Consider the following 18,762-nt stretch of genomic DNA (forward strand, 5'->3'; position numbering starts at 1 on the left):
AACAGATTGCTGGTGCTTTAGCTCAGCAGAGCAGTTTCAGCTCCAGATTTAGTTGTGGGAGCTGTAGAGCACAGTCTGTGGATTCACAGGTAACACTTCCCTTCAGTGACGTGCTCAGTCAGAGGGGAATGGCTGTAGACATAATAAAACATTTATAGCAACACTTACGAATTGTTTGATTTCATGAAGAAATGTCACCTGTGTGGCAGAAGTTTAATGTGCATTAGAGGGCCACGGAGATAAGTCCTGCAGGGCTCTGATCATGTGGATACCATTCCATCTGACTCACCTGTGCTAACCAGCCATGGGCAACCAGTCTGGAGCGTTCAAGGAAAAAGACACACCCAGCTGTGGGTCTGTATTTCTGCTGCCTTTAGGTGGAACAGATGCTTTTCTTTTGGCTGACATAGAGACTGAAATAAAGCAAAGTCTTTTAGCAGTCTGTAGAGATGATCCATTCTAGGAGTGAAATCCAACACCCTTTTGTTGGTCCCTGTGTTTGGGTTTAGCATCATTACAGTTTGATTTGGAAAGATCAGCACTACAGTCCTGAAAAGATGTCTGCTGTGCAAAGTGCATTCAAGAGAGATGCATTCAGTGTTCAATGTTCCAGCCATATTCCAGTATTCAGTATTTCTGGGTCTGAGATGTTCCCCTCCTTCTCTTCTTAACTACCTTTGCACCTCCTGTTAATGCCAATGCCTGTGAAGCCTGCTCTCTCCAAGGAGCAAAGCCAAGTGCTTTATGCTTTGCTGAATGGGATCAGAGGAGAGAAAGTTCTGGATGATGTCACCAACTCATCTGGATTCACCTAAGCCCTGAACATTTGCAGCTCAAGATCTTACTGTCTGCCTCACATATTTTTTTCCCTCATTTCCCTCTCCTTTTTATCTTTTGTCCAATGAAAATATCTCTGTCATCAAACCACTGCACCTTATTTCTTTCTGCTTGGAGCTTTGACCAGAGGGGTAAGTTAAAACATTACTTTACATATTTATGGTACTTAGAGAGGTGCTCCAGCTCCTGGAGTGCATAAGGCAGTGTGTGGGTTCCATCCCTCCCCAGCCACAGGTGGAAAATGAAAGTCAGGAGCTGCCTTTCCTGTCTCAGCTGCTCTCCTAGAACAGAATCAGATCTCAGTGCCAACAAAAACAGCTCCAGGCCACACAAACGAACCTTCTCCTTTTTATCCCCCAAAAGTGCCATTAAGATCAGCTTTAACAAGGACTGCTGGCAGATCTCTCTCTCTCTCTTGGAAAAACCCTGTGCAACTGAAGTGTCAGGGAAATGAGGAAACCAGTGAACTGGAGAGAATTTCAGCTTACTGACTCAGGTCCATAATGCTGGTGTAGTTCAGTATCTGTGAAAAGTATTTCATATTTATATGATTCAGAAGGCAAATACAATTTCCATGGCCGTATGCAAATATAAGCACACACTGATCGTACACCATAAAAGTGTACATAAAAGATATGTACAAACACACTGTATTGCATATGTTCACATCTGTGTAGATTTTTAAATTAATTTTAAAAAAATCCTTGTGGTTTCGGGAATCTCACTTGTGCCACACTTGGAGCCCCCAAATCAGAAGAAAAACTCAATTTCCCCCCAGGGTATGATTGCATTCAAAATGCCAGGAGGTGCTTGGGTAGAGGCACAGCTGCAGCTTCTTGTTTGGGGACCACTCTGGAATATCATCCTTTAGTGCATTCCAGCGATCCCACGGCATCCCCACTCCAGGGGTTTGTACAACCAGGAGCAAGCTATCAGCTGCTTGGAAGCCAAAATACCATCCCAGCGTCCAGATCTGTGTCAGGAAAGCAGGTACTAAAAAAGCAAAATAAAGGAAACAGGCCGAAAATCCGTCTCCATACTCCCCTGGAGAAAGTCTGGCACTGTTAGTAACGTACATTGCACAAATACTGCAGCAGAAATTTCCAGTTAGAAGTTGTTCCCCAGCCTCAGGAGCCCCAGAGGAGCGGCAGGAGCAGGGACAGGCTCCGTGCGGATCTACCTGCTTGTCACTAGAGGCCACCACCGGCCTTCGGAACGGAGCTGCCTCCAGCCCTCCCTGTGCTGTGCACCGCGGGAGAATACGTGCGGAACTTGAGCAAGGGGAAAAAGCCTCACGGATTACATAACGAGATTTCTCATATTATCCACTTTCCTGGGCCTATATCCACAGGACATTTCGTTGCATCGCTCTTCTCGCCAAACGTTTAGAGGAATATTTCTTTTCAGAGCCACCAGCCGTAATTAAGGAGTTCAGTGCTGTGTATGGAGTGGGTTTGGAAGCAATGGCAAGAAGAATGGGCTATCTTTCTAAATTCTGACATCTGAGTCTTTGAGGACAGAGAGTGTTCATTATCCCTTTGAATTACATCCTTTTTTATGACTGATGCTTGAGTATCTCAATTTTTAGGCAGCGATAGGCTGTAGACATTAAAGAAAAGGTTGCTTTAGTTGTGTTTTTATTGTTTTTGTTCTGCACAGAAGCAATGTTATTTCCAGTGGATCCATTCTTAGACTGTCTTGAGATTGTTTCTCGTGAGACTAACCTGAAAGCAGAGCCTGGGCGCTGGAGCGGCTTTCAGAAATTAGTCATTTGTCTTACTAATAAGACATAAAAATGTGTTTTCTTTCCTGCACTGGTAACTTCACGATCACAATTTCTGTCTGCTTGAAGCAACGTTATAGATTTCCTGCTTTGAAATTGTTCTGGCAAGAGTCACTCCCAGTTTTTTGTTTGATGCATTTGATGTTTTATTTTCTCATACGTTGGTTTGGGGATGCAGAGCTGCACCAAAGCCAGTATTTCTCTAAAGGCAGCACACCTTTAACTTCTGTTCTAAGGAAGAACTGTAGTTTATAGCTACTTCAGCCTGTTTGTTTCTCCTTTTCCCTGCCTGCTCCAGCTAATTATGCCTCTTAATTGAAACATATTTTTCCAAATTATATTCCTTATTTTTGTTGCTTTCTATAGAGCCTAATTACAGCCCGTCACATCGACTCCTTTGGACTTGTCCTTAGGACATTGGAAAGCCAAAAAATTTACCCCCGAAGTCTATATAGGTATTGAAAGTGTCTTCACCACTGCTGGTATTATGATTTTATGCCTTTAAGCTTCTGATGCATATTCAGACATTCAAGAAGCAAATGAACATGTCCAGAAGAAGCAGCCCTGCACCTGCCTCACCATTAGGTCATGTCTCGGAGTGGGGGCTCCTGCCATAGGGACACTCCAAACTGTTGGACATTGATGCTTCTGCTTCACTGAATATTTTTGCAGATAATTGGTTTGTGCCAGCCCTAGGCCTGGGGCTCAAGTAGGTCATTTCAGTATAGTCACACAATTAAAGATATCATAAAAGTACAGTTTGAAAAGAATCAAAAATTTTACAGAGGGAGGAATGATGAGGAAACAACACATGGTAAAACTTTAGTTGTGATTTCACCAAGCCAAACGTCCAGGTAGAGTCAATAATTAACATGCTTTTGCTGTATAACGCAGGACTTAGGGGGACAGGGGGTGCAGCCTCTCCGGCATTATTCTTTCCTTGCTTCCCTGTTTATAGATTCTTCCTTTTTCTAAATGATTCATACACAGGAACAGGCATCTCCTAGCAAAACTTTAGAAACCTTTATAGGTCAGGGTGTGGACATTGTGAAATGTTTTACCGGCTCTTCTACCTATTCTCTCTGCTTCAATAATCCGTAGAACCAGTGGGTTTAGCAGTGCTATAAAGGCAAGATTTCTTTTCTTCTCTTTCTGAAGTGACTTTGTTAATTTTGCATCTGCATTAACCAGGAAAGCAGAAAGCAAAAATTTTCATTCTACAGATGTGGCTGTTGATAAATAAGGCTGAACCCCAGCAGTGTGGGGCCAGCTCCCCAGAAGAATGTGTGATTAATAGCACAAACCATGACTGCATTACCTCATCGCACACTTCTTCCAGGGGATCAACACTTCACTTACCAAAGCTGCCTATTGTAATACACCTTAATAAGTTTTAACATTTCTACAAGTGAAATGAGCTGTGACTCATGCCCAGGCTGGAGTGCAGTCAAGGCTCTTGGAAATCATGCTGAGGATTATTCTGTGCAGGACTGCCTTAAATGGCAGGTGAAACTGCAAGGAGCCAGTTGTGAACGCTGATGGTTTCAGCCTCCTTTTATAGGCCAGTTCCTGTATCTTGTTGGTTTGAAGAGGTATTGTTGCATCATTCACTTATACTGAGAAGTGCTGTTCTTTCCTGCTGATGTTTCTTTGCTATCCTTTTCCATTTATGGGAAATAGAATTTATTCACTTGGAGGGTGTTGTTTTTAATAATGCTTCATATTTTTCAAATTGCACTTTCTTTGTGCCTGGGTCCATCACTTTCTTGGTGTCGAAATGGCACTTGTGTGTGTATGGAATACTGAAGGAGAACAAATACCAGCTGGCAGAGTTCAATCAGTTTCAATACAATGAATTAATAAAGTAATTTTTCAAGCCATACATCATCACAATCCTGAAGATTTCCTTCCCTTCAAGCCACTGCTCTGAGATCAGAAGCAGCACCACCTGTGCTCTTAAAAGTCTCCCAAATACTACAAAGCCGCCAAAGCTGCCAGCAGTGTTCTGTACAGCACTCATTTCAGTCGGGCTGTTGGCACAGGTACACTGAAGAACATAATCAGAGTATGTGCAGGGTCCTGACCAGCCATAAACACTTAGAATGAATCAATAGCATTATCTCTTCCGAGCAATCAGACACTGGCAGGATTGCTGTGAGTGGGGAATGGCTCTTCAGGAAGTTGTATTATCTAATAGCCTGCTAAGTAGAAGCTGTGAAGTGATGGATTCTAATTTAGTGGCTCTCAGTGACTTTCTCTGCAGCCTTGAGCGAGTTGTGTCATCTCTTTTTCCAATTTCTCAGGCAATAAAATAGGAATGATAATACAGCCCCCATTCATTATCTCCCTGACTTAATCTCTCAGCGTGGTGTGAGAATGTGATGTTAATAGTGCATGCAAGTGGTAAATATTAGCATCATTATTTATTATTTAGGGTGTAGACCCACCCTAAATACATTCAGGAATGCATAGCTTATCTACTGAGCACAAATTCAGAGGTAATGAGTAACCACCAGATACAGGACACACATGGCTGGTGACATGGTGTCACGAGCTGTTCAACACAAAGGAAATCTGCAGTTGTACAGAGCATTCTGGAGCTGTGAAAGATTCTCCAGACATAAGCAATTTTTTCCAGAAACAAACAGAATGTGGTGTAACGCATATTTGTATGTTTAAGGACTAATTGGTTTACTCCACCTAGTAAAAGACACTTGAATGTCTGTCTTGGAGCCATTGGTGCATGATGGTGTCAATCACAGGGTGAGCTGTGAGGATGGTGCTGTGAGCTGTACTGGTCTGGCCTGTACAGAGAGCAACAGTACAGGTGTAAGAGAAGGTTAAAATCATCAGAGTGGTGGAGGGGAGTGGGAATTCTGCTGCTTCTTAGCAGAGGAGAACAGGAATTCCGCTGCCTCTTACCCAGCACTGCTCAGACCACAGCCAAGTGTGACACAGGGCACGGGGAGTGCATCTCACCTCTGCATGAGGGGACACCAGGGAAGAGTAAAGCCAGAGCATTGCTCAGGAATATGAAATAAGGACAGGTGTGTTCCATAAAGCACTTCAAATATTCGCTTTTCCTTCTTCTTTCTTGTAGTTCAGTACAATAATCCAGCACAAAGCACATTCTTTTCTTTGATGTAGAAATAAGGGGCTACTTAGAAGTTTTTATAATTATTTGTGTCACAACATTGTGGCTCTGCTATGTAAATCTGATAAATGAGCATATCTTTAAATAACACAGAAAATTGTTCAAGAAAACCTGGGCACATTTTGTCCAGATGCTGCAAACACCAGGTCTGGCTTGTTAGATCTGGTAAGCCATAAGGAAGGACACTCTTAATTAGCCAGGAGTTACTAATCCTGTATTACAAGTTTTACCCAGTTTAAAGAAACCATTAGGTAATCCATCCAGTGCTTTTGGGATCTCTTTGTGCAAGAAGGGTGGAGAGTTGAGGTGCGGGGGGCAAAGGGGGATCAGGAACTGGTCGGAACATGCCAGTAGCAGAACACTGTATCACAGAAGTGGACTTTGTTCAGTTTAATCTGCATTTCCTTTGAGATTTCCCCCTTCCTTTGTGAGCCCTGTTTCAAAGTAAGGCAGGTAACAGGAGCCCTTTTGTGAGAGTCCATGGTGAGTGGGGATGACGGGCCATGATGACAATGTCTCTCATGAATGCAAGACTGCCCTGGACACGCAGACGGTGACTTTGGAATGCAAATCCCTGACACACTCATTATGTTCTATTTGGTCTATCTTCCTTCTGCCTTACACTCTTCCTCATCTGAATATCCTAATGATATTTCTTTTTTCCTTGCCAAGATTTTATCTTTGCGTAGCTCTATTGCTGTCAGGGTCTGCTGCTGACTCTGGCATTGGGCTGAGCTGAGAATGGGAGGAAGCCTGGGTTTGGCTAAAGCCAACAGCTTGCCCTGACATTAGCAAGCACTGTAACACCAGTCTGGCCTGGCTGCAGAGCCCTTCGACCGAGACACTGAACATTAATTTGAGACCAAATAACTGAGATGGTTTTTTGAATTACCTGGGTCATCAAGAAAGAACGAGTGTCTGGAAAAGTGCTTACAGGCTCTGAGGGAAAGTGTGTAAAGACAGTGCAAGAAAATTTCCCTCAAACTGAAGAATAAAGAAACGTTTCTGGGGGACTTTTTTTAGTAAAGTGACTTCACAACACTCCTACTCATAATGCTGTTTTAAATGATGACATTGATAAGTTGTATATATTGAATAGTTTTGCTCATGTAATGTCACCTGTAACTTGTGTGCCTCTTTCCTCTTCTGTGGCCTTCCAGTATTGTCCTTCCTGAAACAACAAGGCTTTGGCTGTCCTGACCCATGTCAGTGACACTGCCACAGTGGACTGGGCATATGTAAGGGAAAGCAAAATCAGATATTCCAAGGACCAGAACAAATAATGGATAAAAATTTATTGGCTGCAGTGAGGTATATGGTGACAGGCATAAGACCAGGAAAAAAGTTGAGAGATTATTCCCCTTAAATTATAGCTAATTTGCAGAGCGGTAACTGAATCCCAGATGGATATTCCTGCCCTGGGGAGATGTTCACAATACATCTGTCACTAGCTGAGCAAGTCACTTTAATTGGACAGCTTTCCTTCAGCATTTTGGTGACTAAAAGCTCTTTAAACTACCAATGTCAGCTATACCCAGCTCTGTGTGGCACTTTGCAGTGTTAGGCTGCAGATCATTTTAGAAGCATGTTCACTGCAGGATCCCTGTTTGACACACAGGGAGCCAGCCCACAGCACCCTGTTCCCAGAGGGGCCATGGGAGCTGCTGCCGGGAAAGCCAGTGGCTGGCAGAGGTTTCCTTCAGGCTTGCGGGGGGATCTCGTTGATGGTGGAGGACACCACCTCCCCATTCACGCTGTCGTGGACAATCGCTTTGAGCTTTCGGTTGCTCAGCCCAGAGTGTTCTGAAAGAAAGGGAAGTTTAGTTAGTCAAGGGGAAATGCTGAGACAAGGTGATGCAGGGAAAGTTTCATTTACAGTCATTTGCCTGCTGCCTCCTCAGCTCAGTTATCTCTACATGTTTTCCTTTAAGTCAATATCTGTTATTGCTCTGTGTGAAATGTGCTGCCAGAAAGTCACCCTGGGTCTGGTCCAGGTCAGGGCAAATGAATAACACAGCAACAGCCCAGCCAATGCAAATCCAGCAGATTATCCTGGATGTCTGCAGGTCATGCTCATGCCAGAATATGAGTTTCCAGACATGCAGATTTTTGGTTTGCTCTCAATCCCTAAAACTGTTTTAGTCACCCAGCAGAGTCTCCTTGCCTCCTCATATCCCAGGAAAGCTTTAGTCTGGAGCCTGAGCTGTGGCCATGTGTGTTACTGACAGGGCTGGGGCTGAGGCAGCCCATGGGCAGGCACAGCCCAGTGGGCTCTGCAGTGAGCCCTTCACAGCAGTCAGGAACCACTGAAATGCTTCTCAAAGGCTTGCATGAGCCTGCCATGCACACCCTCCACAGTTCACTCAGGTGAGGTTAAAATTGCCGTGAGTAAAATCTGATTGGAAATGACAGTAATTAAGAGTCACTACAGAGAACAAAGTAAGGAACTTTTACCTTTAGTTTCAGATTTTCTTGCTGTCCTGTGAAGATAATGAAATAGAGAGAAAATAATGTTACACTAATTTCAAGAAGTTATTCATCCCCTTCTCACTGATTCTAAGGAGACCTCATCCCATTGAGATAAAGTTTAAAAAAAAACAAGGAAAAAGAATGATGCTTTTATACCATGTGAGCTTTCCCTTTGGTAGATACTCTCACTGGAAACCATCCCTGGGCACATTCACTACTGCTCCCAGGGACAGGTGCATTGTTTCTTCTGTATTTGGAATTGCTTAGGTTGCTCCCAATTTGGTTTCTGACAAATACCCTCACACCTGGGGTCACTCTGTCTTGCCTGCCTGAGAGTTTCAGTTCTAAAGGCTGCTGATGTTCCTTTTCTGACTTCATACAAATCAGATGAGAGAATAAAGATGAGGCCAGCATTCTCCTGTGCTGAGATGACCATGCTGTGGGAGTGGAGAATTTTTTTTTTTTAATAAAAAGTTATATTAATTTAGGTAATCCAAATTACATGGATACCAGTGTCTCTGTACTCTGAGTGGCTTTGGCTTTTTATTATGATCTGTCACATTAAAATACCAACCCTTGATGTAGTATGGGACTCACAAGCTTTGATTAAGCATAAACAAATAAACAAATAAATAATCCAAATATGAGGACTCTCATCTGTTCCAGTCGGGGCAGCTCTGCCTTACCCGTCAGCATTCCCTTCCAGCAGCAGGCGGTACGTGGAAATTTCCTTTTCCAGGCGGGTTTTGATCCCAAGAAGAACCTTGTATTGGTTATTTTGCTGCTTCATGTCATGACGAACCTGGCTCAGCTCTTCCTCACACCTGGAGATGATCTGCTGCATGTTTTGAAGCACAGCAGCGTAGTAATTCCGAGTGTCAGCCAAGGTGTCTTCCAGCATGTGTTTCTGACGGGGCAGATAATACCAAGACCATGATTATTATTTATGTGGTAGATATAACGCAGAAATACCAGCAAATTTGGTCTCTAGCTAGAAGATTGCAAAATTAAGGCTGTGGTAATTTAAACACTTTTGCATTTGCATAACTATTCCTGTGAAGGCAGCAGAACCACAAAGCTGTGCCATGTGTGCATGAGAGGCAAAACTGAGTCATTTATCCCTGCTATATCCGTTCTGCTCAAAGCTCTGCTCCTGAAACTGCTGTCTGTCCTGTCAGTTCTGCATGAACTGTCCAGAATTGCTCCAAAGTCTCCAGGTCACTGGAATGTGAGCTTTAACCTGTGTAAGAGCTGTGTAATGTTTGTGAAAGTTCCCTACCAATATTTTTCACAGTTCATGTATTTCATGCATGATAACAGGGCTTGTAAATATGGACTTTGCATTCTTTGCGTTACTGTCTGTCTTCTGGACACATTTTCTTTCTAGACTTGGAGCCAGCTATCCCTTTTCTTCTCCTCATATTTTGTTGTAAGGAGAGACATAAATTTTTCACTTCCTGGTGATGGTTGCTGAAGCTATTTTGCATATTTTGGCAAAGTCGAGCATGATCTGAATTCCACTTTCCCTCATACTTTAACAACTGCAATAAAGTTATGCAAGGCTGTGGATTTAAATGGAGAATTGGTCCATGACGACTTCTGAGAATATATGGAGTGAGTGAGCAGCCCAAGATGTCTGCAGCAGATACCTTACTAATCTGTGCCTGCAGCTCGATGTCCAGGGACTGCAAAGTCCGCCTTAGCTCCTTGATCTCGTTCTCGTTGTGCTGGATCTGCTCGGGATTAGGGGTTGCTGCCAGGGACATTGCTGCACTCTGTGGAGCAGAAGGAAGAGAAAAGCTCACAGACTCTGGTCAGGCAGGTACAGCCACAGGGGGCTTGGAAATGAGCAAGGAATAGCTGTTACCTGTTCTTTGTACCAGTTGTCCAGGCTTAGACGATTCTTTTCAATTATGGCCTCATAATCTTCTCTTATTTCTGCCAGAATCTTGCCTAAGTCCTGAGGAGGGGCTGCGTTTACTTTTACATTGACTTTGAAGTCTTGTGAGGAGCGATTGGCTTCCATATCCTGTTCATGTGTTAGCAGAGGGAATAATTAAACTCACTTATGGAAGTGGAAAGTTTTCATAGAGCCACAGAATCCCAGAGTGGTTTGGGGGGGAATTGTTATAAATACATTAAGTTAACAGTATTTGAAAAATTTATATATTGACAATACTCTGATGTGACTTAAACCAGTGACATATTTGCTTCTCTGGCAGAACTCAATAAAAAACATGCAAGAAGATCTTTTCATGGAATGTTTCTAGAAGACATTGACTTAATGAAGAAGAACTGACATTTTTTATTTATTTATCTATAAGAAACCCAAAACTTTTGATGAAAATCTAACAGTAATTTCATCTTTCTTACCCTTTATGTTAATATTTATGGAACTATAACTAAGTTTACAGGAGAGTAATGTAAAAGTTCTATGTAATTGTTAAAGGAATAATTGGATTAAAGCATATAATTACTGTGTAAACAACATAATTACAGGACCAGTTGGGCAGGTAGGGTAACATTCCTTTTGGTGTAGCACAACCTTCTGTGCCTGGTACCATTTTCAAAGCACCCAGGCGAAGGAGCCTTTTGGGGTATGACATCATGGTATGCAGATCAGCTGGACACAGAGATGGCTCTGTTGGTCCCTTGCTTCCAAGAACTATCCTGGGCTGTAAGGGGGTCGGCCAAAGGCAGCTACACCTACACTGTGAAATAAAACCCCTGTGTTTTATTCTCCACTTTAATAACCCACAGACACTGAGCAGGACGTTTGGTCCTGTGTTAGGTAATAACTGCAAACACCAGATCAAGCGAAACCAGCAAGTTTCAAGCAGTGGAATTATAAATGTGGGAATAACAGAGAGCCCTGAGTATAGCTCTGGAGAATTCAGAGTAGTGTGGCTTTTGAGAATTATTATCTAATTACTGTGCTTAGGATTTTGCAAGAATGAGTAATTTTGCCTGACTTCACCAACCATTCTTTTTAATTTTGATTCTTCAGGAATTTGAGGTCTGTTTTTCTCAGTTCAGCCTGTTCTGGGTGACCCTGCTTGAGTTTAGGGGGGCTGGACAAGGGGACCTAAAGAGCTCCCTTCCAACCCTCAACCCCTCCATGCTTCTGTGAGTGTGGGAAATGATAGATGCAGAACTGAGGAAAAACTCTGTGATGAGTAAAACCCAGCAGCACTCTGTGTATTTTTATCTAAGCCTTTCTGAGAGCATTTCTGTCCAATATGTCAGTTATTAATAGCTGTGCATGACAGATGGGTGGGAGAGACTCCAGCAATCTGTTCTCTCTGAAACCCCAGTGTAATTGGTAAAGCAGATACAGACTTTTTGCCTCATCTGACTCTCATTGGCTGCTTCAGAAACAGGATTAGGTCCTGAATCATCAATCCCACTTACAGATTGTGGGTCTTACTCAGTTAATTACATGGTAGTAAAGATTTGTGTGATAGGATTTTACCAAGTGGAACTTTTTCTACCTCCTCATGGTCTTTCCTCCTAAGGATGTGCTCTTCTCTTAAGCCTTCAATTTCCATTTCCAGATCTGTGGTAATAATGGTCATGCCGTCGAGCTCCTTCCGCAGGTTCTCCACATCCAGCTGCACTCCCTGCCTGCGACACTTCTCGGCTTCGTATCTTTATGAGGAAAGAGAAGACACAACGTGCGTGTTGAGAACTGCCTGATTCAGGCTCTTGTATAAAGAGAAGTAGACTTGCTTAGTCTGTGTAGGGAACTAGAGAGAACAACCAACCAAAGAAACCAATTCTGTTTCTAACATATGTTATTTAAATATTTTAGAATAGTCTTAACAATGAGTTTCTTTTTTTTTGTATTTCACTTTCCTTTCTCCCTCATAACTCCTCCTATATGGTAGGAAAAAAAATTTCTTTTGTTCACTTCCCTTTTTGCATTTTAACATTCGCCAGATTGGGAAAGCTTTGAGAATACAATTCTCTGAAAAGAGTACCAGCAATCAGTGCTTGCTGTAGTTTTTTCCAAAATGGTGACTTTTGAGTCCTTCAGAAAAACAAGAAAAATGTGATGGAAGCCAGTTACTAACATTCCTCTCTAACCTCTTGCAGTGTCTGTAGTGAGCCAAAGGCAGGGAGATGCTGCCGTGTCTTCCCTTGGGCATGGGAAGCACTTTTGCTCCTCAGCATCTCTCCATTTACTCCATATTTTATGGGCTCTATTGATGCTTCGCCATTCACCTGTAAACTCAGACTGAGTCCCATCCCTCAACGTAGTTCCACTGGCTCCTTTTGTGACACTACTGACTGATAATGAAAGGCTGGCAGTGCTCAGGGTGTCCGAGTTTGTCACAATATTACCAAAAGCTGAGATATTTTTTTATAATCTTCCGGATTCCTAAGAAGTCTTACTTACAGAAGTGTCAAATCCTTTCCTTCAGAAAGAACTGCCTGAATGTTTTCTGTCCAAGAATTTTGTCTTTTTAGTTGGTCTGAGAACTGTCTTTCTATGTACTGAAAATCAGACTGTACTGGGAACCAGGGAGGCAACCAGCCCAGTTACTGTGCACAGCATACAGGACTCCAAAGCAGAAGCTACTGAAGGACAGGTGTTCCCTGCGGAGCTGGACAGAAGAGGTGATTAAGTCCAGGAAATAGATTTGGGCTGGACTAGGAAGTGCAGTGCTTAGAGGGGATAATTTGTAATCCCAGATGACAGTTTTAAGTGCCTTTTGTCACAAGTATCAAGTGTCTGCTGTCAAACCTGCTCGTCAGGACCTGCACTAAGTATCATAAACAGCGTGACTCAAGGTTCTTCAGCAATCATTTGTGGGTTTTACATCCTTTTGGGTTTTTTCCCCTGTTCTACATTGTTTTTATTCATCCAGCATCAACAGAAAACCTCAGTAAAATCACTTCCCTATTGGATTAGCAAGAAAAAGCAATGTTTAGTTTAATCCTCTTTCAAACTTAATGAGGAAACCAAAGAAGTGCTTACTTGAGCCTGAAGTCTTCAGTTGCCATGTTAGCGTTATCGATTTGTAAAAGGATACTGGCATTGGTGATCTTGCTATCCTCAATCTGGAAAACAGAGAATCCAGCTGGAGAGTCAGTGTTGCCATGGGGTAACAGTAAATAACCTGTGCTGGTTTAGCCTCTTTGCTGCTCATAGGAAGCATCTAAATAGTAGAATTTCCATGCTAAGGGGACCACAGGAATAAAAGCAGTTCAGTTTCCTGATTAACTTAAGTGTTTTGCAATTTTTGTCCATAATCTTTCTTTACTCTTTTTCTTACTTTTTTTGAGGGTATGAACCAGGAGGCATCATCTTTTTCCTGGCCAAGTAGAGGATATGAATTACATTACACAAACTTCATGGTCTATTACAGAGTAACAGTCACTGCCTTCCTCTGGTTTTGAGACTGGATTCTGATCCTGTTCAGCATTGCTGACAAAGCTGCCTTGGGCATCTTTAGGGCAAATTTCAGTAAGAACCATTAAGCCATGTCTGAGTACAATGAAAATGCTGGAATTAATGTTATGCTAAGAAGTAGCCTGTGCATGAACACCTCGCTGAGCTGGTGTTGTGATGCACAGCAGTGATGGTGGCAGCGACTCACTGGCAGGACCCTAAACCCACCACAGGCTTAAGCCTGGAGTTGCACTCACTGGCATCTGGTTGTTGTGGTCCATTCAGTTATGCACCTATAGCTGCTCTGAATCAACCAGCAGCATGGAGTGATTGATTCAGGTGTCTGATTTTGCTTTGGGATTTTAAAATTGCCCTAAAAGGTGCAGGATGAAGCACAACCTCATTCCTTTGGTGTACTCAGCATGCACTGGGAAGTCTCATGTGTCCGACAACATGGAACAGCTTTTAGCTATAGATCTGAGTCCAGCATTCCGTGCAAAATCTTTGAAAGAATTCCAACAGGAACTCATACATAATTGTCAGGAAATCATAAATGCAGGGCATCATGTCCTTTTCTAACAGAGAGGAAAGAGGAGTGTGGTTGCCATCCCACCAGCTACCTTCCCTCAGCATCCACAGAGCAAACCAAGGGGCACTGTGGCCGCACAGAAGTCATTTACAGAGCTCTCAACACCTTGGAGTAAACTTCCCACACATCAGTGAATCACAAAGAAACAAGGAAATGACAAAATTCTCCTGAAGTGTCAAAGGTTCACCTCTGTAGTAAAGAAGAAGGTGCTGTGGAATGTTTAACTAATCTGCTAACAGACTGTGCATTCCTGAGCAATTAGCAGCACACCTCGGATACTGCCCTGGGACAAGATCAAGGCCAGCTCAAGAACTCTAACAATACCCTGAATGTGTGACTGCCTGGAATTTGGCGTCAGAGAAGAGGCAATTCTGGAATCCAGCCTCGTAGAACATACAAGGCAATGAGAAAACAACACGAGTTCTTCAGCTTTGTGCCATGTACAGAATTGCTGTGTGACTCTGTGTGATCTGAGCACTGGTCAGTGCTTTGCCCACTGCCGTGTGGCCCCAGTTGCTCTGCAGCCAGCAGGAGAGCTCACATGTGGCAATTATCTCTTAATAGTCACATGGAATTCCTTAATGCATCCATCATGAACATGACTGCATCTCTAGTACCAGTCTGCAAACTGTCAGACAGCTTCATTAAGAACTCACACATTATTGTATAGGAAATACGCTCCAATTCCTTCTCAAAACAGGGATTTTCCAAGAAGACTTCCTGCAATGGCTTCACCTTTCATGTCTCATGTCCTTCCTCCCATCTCCTGGAATGCTCTGTAGATAACTTTGCTTATTTGGTGGAACAAGGTGTTTGAATGAGACAGTCACCTGAAGAACAGGTGCTATTTCATTATGAATCTGAATTAGAATGGAATCAGGTTGAAGCAAGGCTTTTCCCAAAATTTGTTGCTCCATCTGGCATGTTCATCCTGAATTCAAGTATCCAGGAGAGTGTGGTTAAAAATGTAGGACCCAAATGATTATATGTCTCCAAGTTCAGACAGGCAGCATATCATAGACATTCTGGATTATTTGATATAGGACCCTAAATTTAGTCTAAATTTTATTTTAGGTGCTAAATTAGTTTCACCTTTTAAATTAACATTTAATTAATTTAATTATGGTTAATAATTAGATGCTATATTTTCACTCATTTTACTGGCAGACATGCTGCTAATTGCAGTACTTTATAGAGAAAGTAAAAATTCTGGGTTCAATCACTGGATTGTCACCTGTAAATTATCCTTTCCTGGCCTTTCCTTCCACATCCAGGACAGCCACCAGCCTCCAGGTGTCTGTGGCCAGGGACAGCTGTTTAAGGGGTGAGTGTTAAAAATAAGCAGTTTGGGTACAACCTATTCAAAAGTGAGGGCTTTACCCCAATCAGCATCATGGTTTTATGCTTATTGTCTTCCTAATCCTTTCTGGTTCATTAATCCTTTCTGATTCATTAATTCTAAATCAACCTGAACACCGATATGGTCTTGATGGACAAATTTTTATTTCTCTGTTAAAAATGAAAGAGCCCAAGTGCCAGGTCTGGGGACAGTGACCTTTCTTTATCCTTAAAACAGAAATGGGTGATGACAGTTCTGGCTCTCTGTACACAGGCTGTGGTCGGAGCACCTCATCTACTGCCTGGAGGCAACACTTTTAACTGTGAGCATGGAGTTTGATTAAGTCCCTGGCCCCAGTCAGCAAAGATGTGAATTAACACCATTTCCAAGGCTTTTTGAAAAGAATTTCTCAGGATCTTGAGAATGCCAGGTAATTGTATTATAAAAAGTGGAGGGCAAACGACAGCATTGCTTTTGGAAGAGCTTTGGGTTTTGCCCCATATGGGTATGTAAAGTTAATTGCACTGATTAGTCACACAGATGGTAATAGTGCTAAGGATGTTCATTATGAATACAGATTAATATTATGCTTAAATTTGAAGACACGTGAGTTTGGGAGATTGAAAGAGTTACTGTTGAACATTAATATTAACTACTGGCAGGAACCAGAAATTCTCCTTTTAATTATAGTGAAAACATCCACAAGGAATTTGTCACTGCTATTTTCTTAATTACAATGAAGTATTTTTCCATCTGATTACATAAGCTCATTGGTCCCCAAACTCCTGTAGTTTCATTGTCTGCTACCACAGGAATCAAAGAGCTGGAATGCCCCAGTCTGTCTGGAGACAGCGGCAGGAGAGGGGCAGGCTCTGCACTCCTCCTGCTTTGTAATTTGCTCGATACCTGTGCAGTCAAAAAGACCAAGTTCTGCCAGACGCAGTTACTCAAACCCCAGTTTCAGTACAGAAAGGAACACTTGGCAGCACACGGATCCCTTTATTCTGCCAGTCTCTCCAGAATCCCCCTTGCCCCCTTCCAGCCTTTCTCGTGCCTAGTCTCCTCCTTGTGAGCACAAAGAATGCTTATGCCCAGGTCCTGGAACGACCTTCCTGAGGATTTCTAACATTTCAAAGGTTTTATTTAACTTCTTTAAAGGAAAGCCATTAGCATAAAGGAGAACCCAGATTTCTCAGAAGAGCACAGAATGACACAGTCCCAGCTCTGACTTACCTGTCTTTGCATGTCAGTGACGTTTTGCTCGTACTGGTTGAAGTCATGCCTCTTTCCATGAGACTTTGTCCTGTGCCACTCTAGGATGCAGCTCTCCAGCTGAGCGTTGGCTGCTTCTAAGGCACGGACCTTGTCCAGGTAGGCAGCCAAGCGCTCATTCAGGTTCTGCATAGTCTGTTTCTCATTCCCACCCAGGAAGATGCTTTCCCCATAGTGCTCGCCGAAGCCTCCCCAGGGTGCCCCTCCTGCAGCCAGCCAGAAGGGTCTGGTGGAGGAGAAGGAGGGATGTGTGCTGCTGGCACCACCATCTGCACTTGATGCTCTGTAAGAAGTTCCTTGCTGGGCCAAACCACACCCTGAACTACCCCTGAGGGACACAGAAAAAAACTGGAAAGGGCCTTGGCTGGTGCTCATGCTTAGCTCTGTGTGAATCGAACCCCAGGTTTGGCTGCCTAGCACTGAGCAGCCTCTTTGCTTTCCCTGAGCAGCTTTATGCCTTTTCCTGTGGGAGTTTCCCTTCGATGAATGACTACAGCAACAAGATTGTGTCATCACGAAACGTGCTTCCTCTTGGTCAATTCTGAAGCATTTATGAGCCTGCACGCTGTTGTTGTTTGGAATCTGCCACATACCAGGTTGCTTTCCTTTCGCTTGTTTGGGTATTTTTTTCTTTTTCTTTTCATATGATAATAGTGAGGTGTGGCCAAAATCCGTAGGTGTGGAACAGGATCAGCTCTGCCTCAGACTTCTCTCTAACCCTGTAGTTAGTATGTTACGTTTTCCTGCACATGAAGGGAATAAACGGGGAGCCGGGGCAGGGATGGGGTTCTGCAGATACTTTCTGTCGTAATTCTCAGGCTGTAGAATTACAGCAGCCTGTGGATCCTCAGACCTATGGATTCTCAAATGCAGTGTGTCCTATCAGCTGTCAAACAGCTTAGCGACCAAACGGCTTCAGCCTGTGGGAGACATGAGGCTTTCATGAAGTCATCCAGCTTCTAAACTAAAAAAACTTCAGTCCAGAGTCAGTAATGCCCAGCTGTTCCCTTCAGCTGCCCATTTCCAGGGGAAATACATGAGAATTAGATACTTTTCTCATGATTTTCTCATTATTTGAGGTGCAGTCCTGTTTCAGTGGTCTTGTTTCAACAGGCAGCAATGCAGGGATTTCTTGCTATTCCCAGCATTAATACTATTAAGATATTTATCTTAGCTATAGAAAATATTTACACTTTGAATTTGTAACAGCACTCAAAAGATTCAAGTGATTATTTAAAGCTACCAGCTCTAAAAATTGACCTGGCAATCATGCGGGAATAGTCTTTCTGTCAAACTTTATCCATCAAACAGGGAAAGGTCGAGTGTGGCTGTTGCAGATTGTCCTATTCCTCATGCTGGTAAGGGGCACAGGAGTGTTCCTGTGGCAACGGTTGGGTTTAGTGGGTTTGCCTTGTCTTGTTCTAGTCCATGACTGAGGGATGAGATAGAGGAGGAAGATTTGGGAAGAGGCAGGAAGCTGAGTGGGCACAGGCTCTCCCAGAAATGCTGCAGCTGGTTTCCTTACCTAGGTGAAGGCTAAACCCTTCCCCAGGGTCTGCCTTGGCCTTGCTGCTCATCTTGACTGGTGAGGTCAGGGAGACTGCATGGAGCAAAGTTACACTGTCCTGGGAGAAATATGAAGGGATGTATTTTTCCCTGTTTGTTTCATTTGGAATGCTGCAGCAATAAGGAATTGTTGCACTCCAGTTTCCCTGGTACCTCCCAGCCTCATTCCTGACGGAGCAGGATTCGGGCTCCTCCTTGTGGCTCAGGCTCGGCTCTGCTCAGGACCTGCTCCTTTCCTTTTCCCCAGCTCCCTTTACAATGAGCACATGCTCCTCTTCCTACCTCAGACACTTCCTTCTGTAGAAATCCTGTCATTTGTAACTATGTGGGAGGGTTTTCCAGTGAGTGCAAGGTTTGG

General features: G+C 43.2%; 1 protein-coding gene across 1 annotated transcript; it reads right to left on the reverse strand.

The window, feature by feature from the left end:
• Positions 1–7,054: 7,054 nt before the first annotated feature.
• On the reverse strand, positions 7,055–17,288 carry KRT23 (keratin 23). Its single transcript, XM_010412760.4, has 8 exons — positions 16,800–17,288; positions 13,225–13,307; positions 11,735–11,891; positions 10,111–10,272; positions 9,893–10,018; positions 8,930–9,150; positions 8,229–8,254; positions 7,055–7,577 (listed from the first exon to the last, which is right to left on the reverse strand). Exons 1-8 carry the CDS (start codon positions 17,211–17,213, stop codon positions 7,474–7,476), a joined length of 1,293 nt encoding a protein of 430 aa, XP_010411062.2. The 5' UTR covers positions 17,214–17,288; the 3' UTR covers positions 7,055–7,473.
• Between the last annotated feature and the right edge of the window lie 1,474 nt (positions 17,289–18,762).

This window comes from Corvus cornix, chromosome 27 (assembly GCF_000738735.6).
Source record: "Corvus cornix cornix isolate S_Up_H32 chromosome 27, ASM73873v5, whole genome shotgun sequence".
NCBI lineage: Eukaryota > Metazoa > Chordata > Aves > Passeriformes > Corvidae > Corvus > Corvus cornix.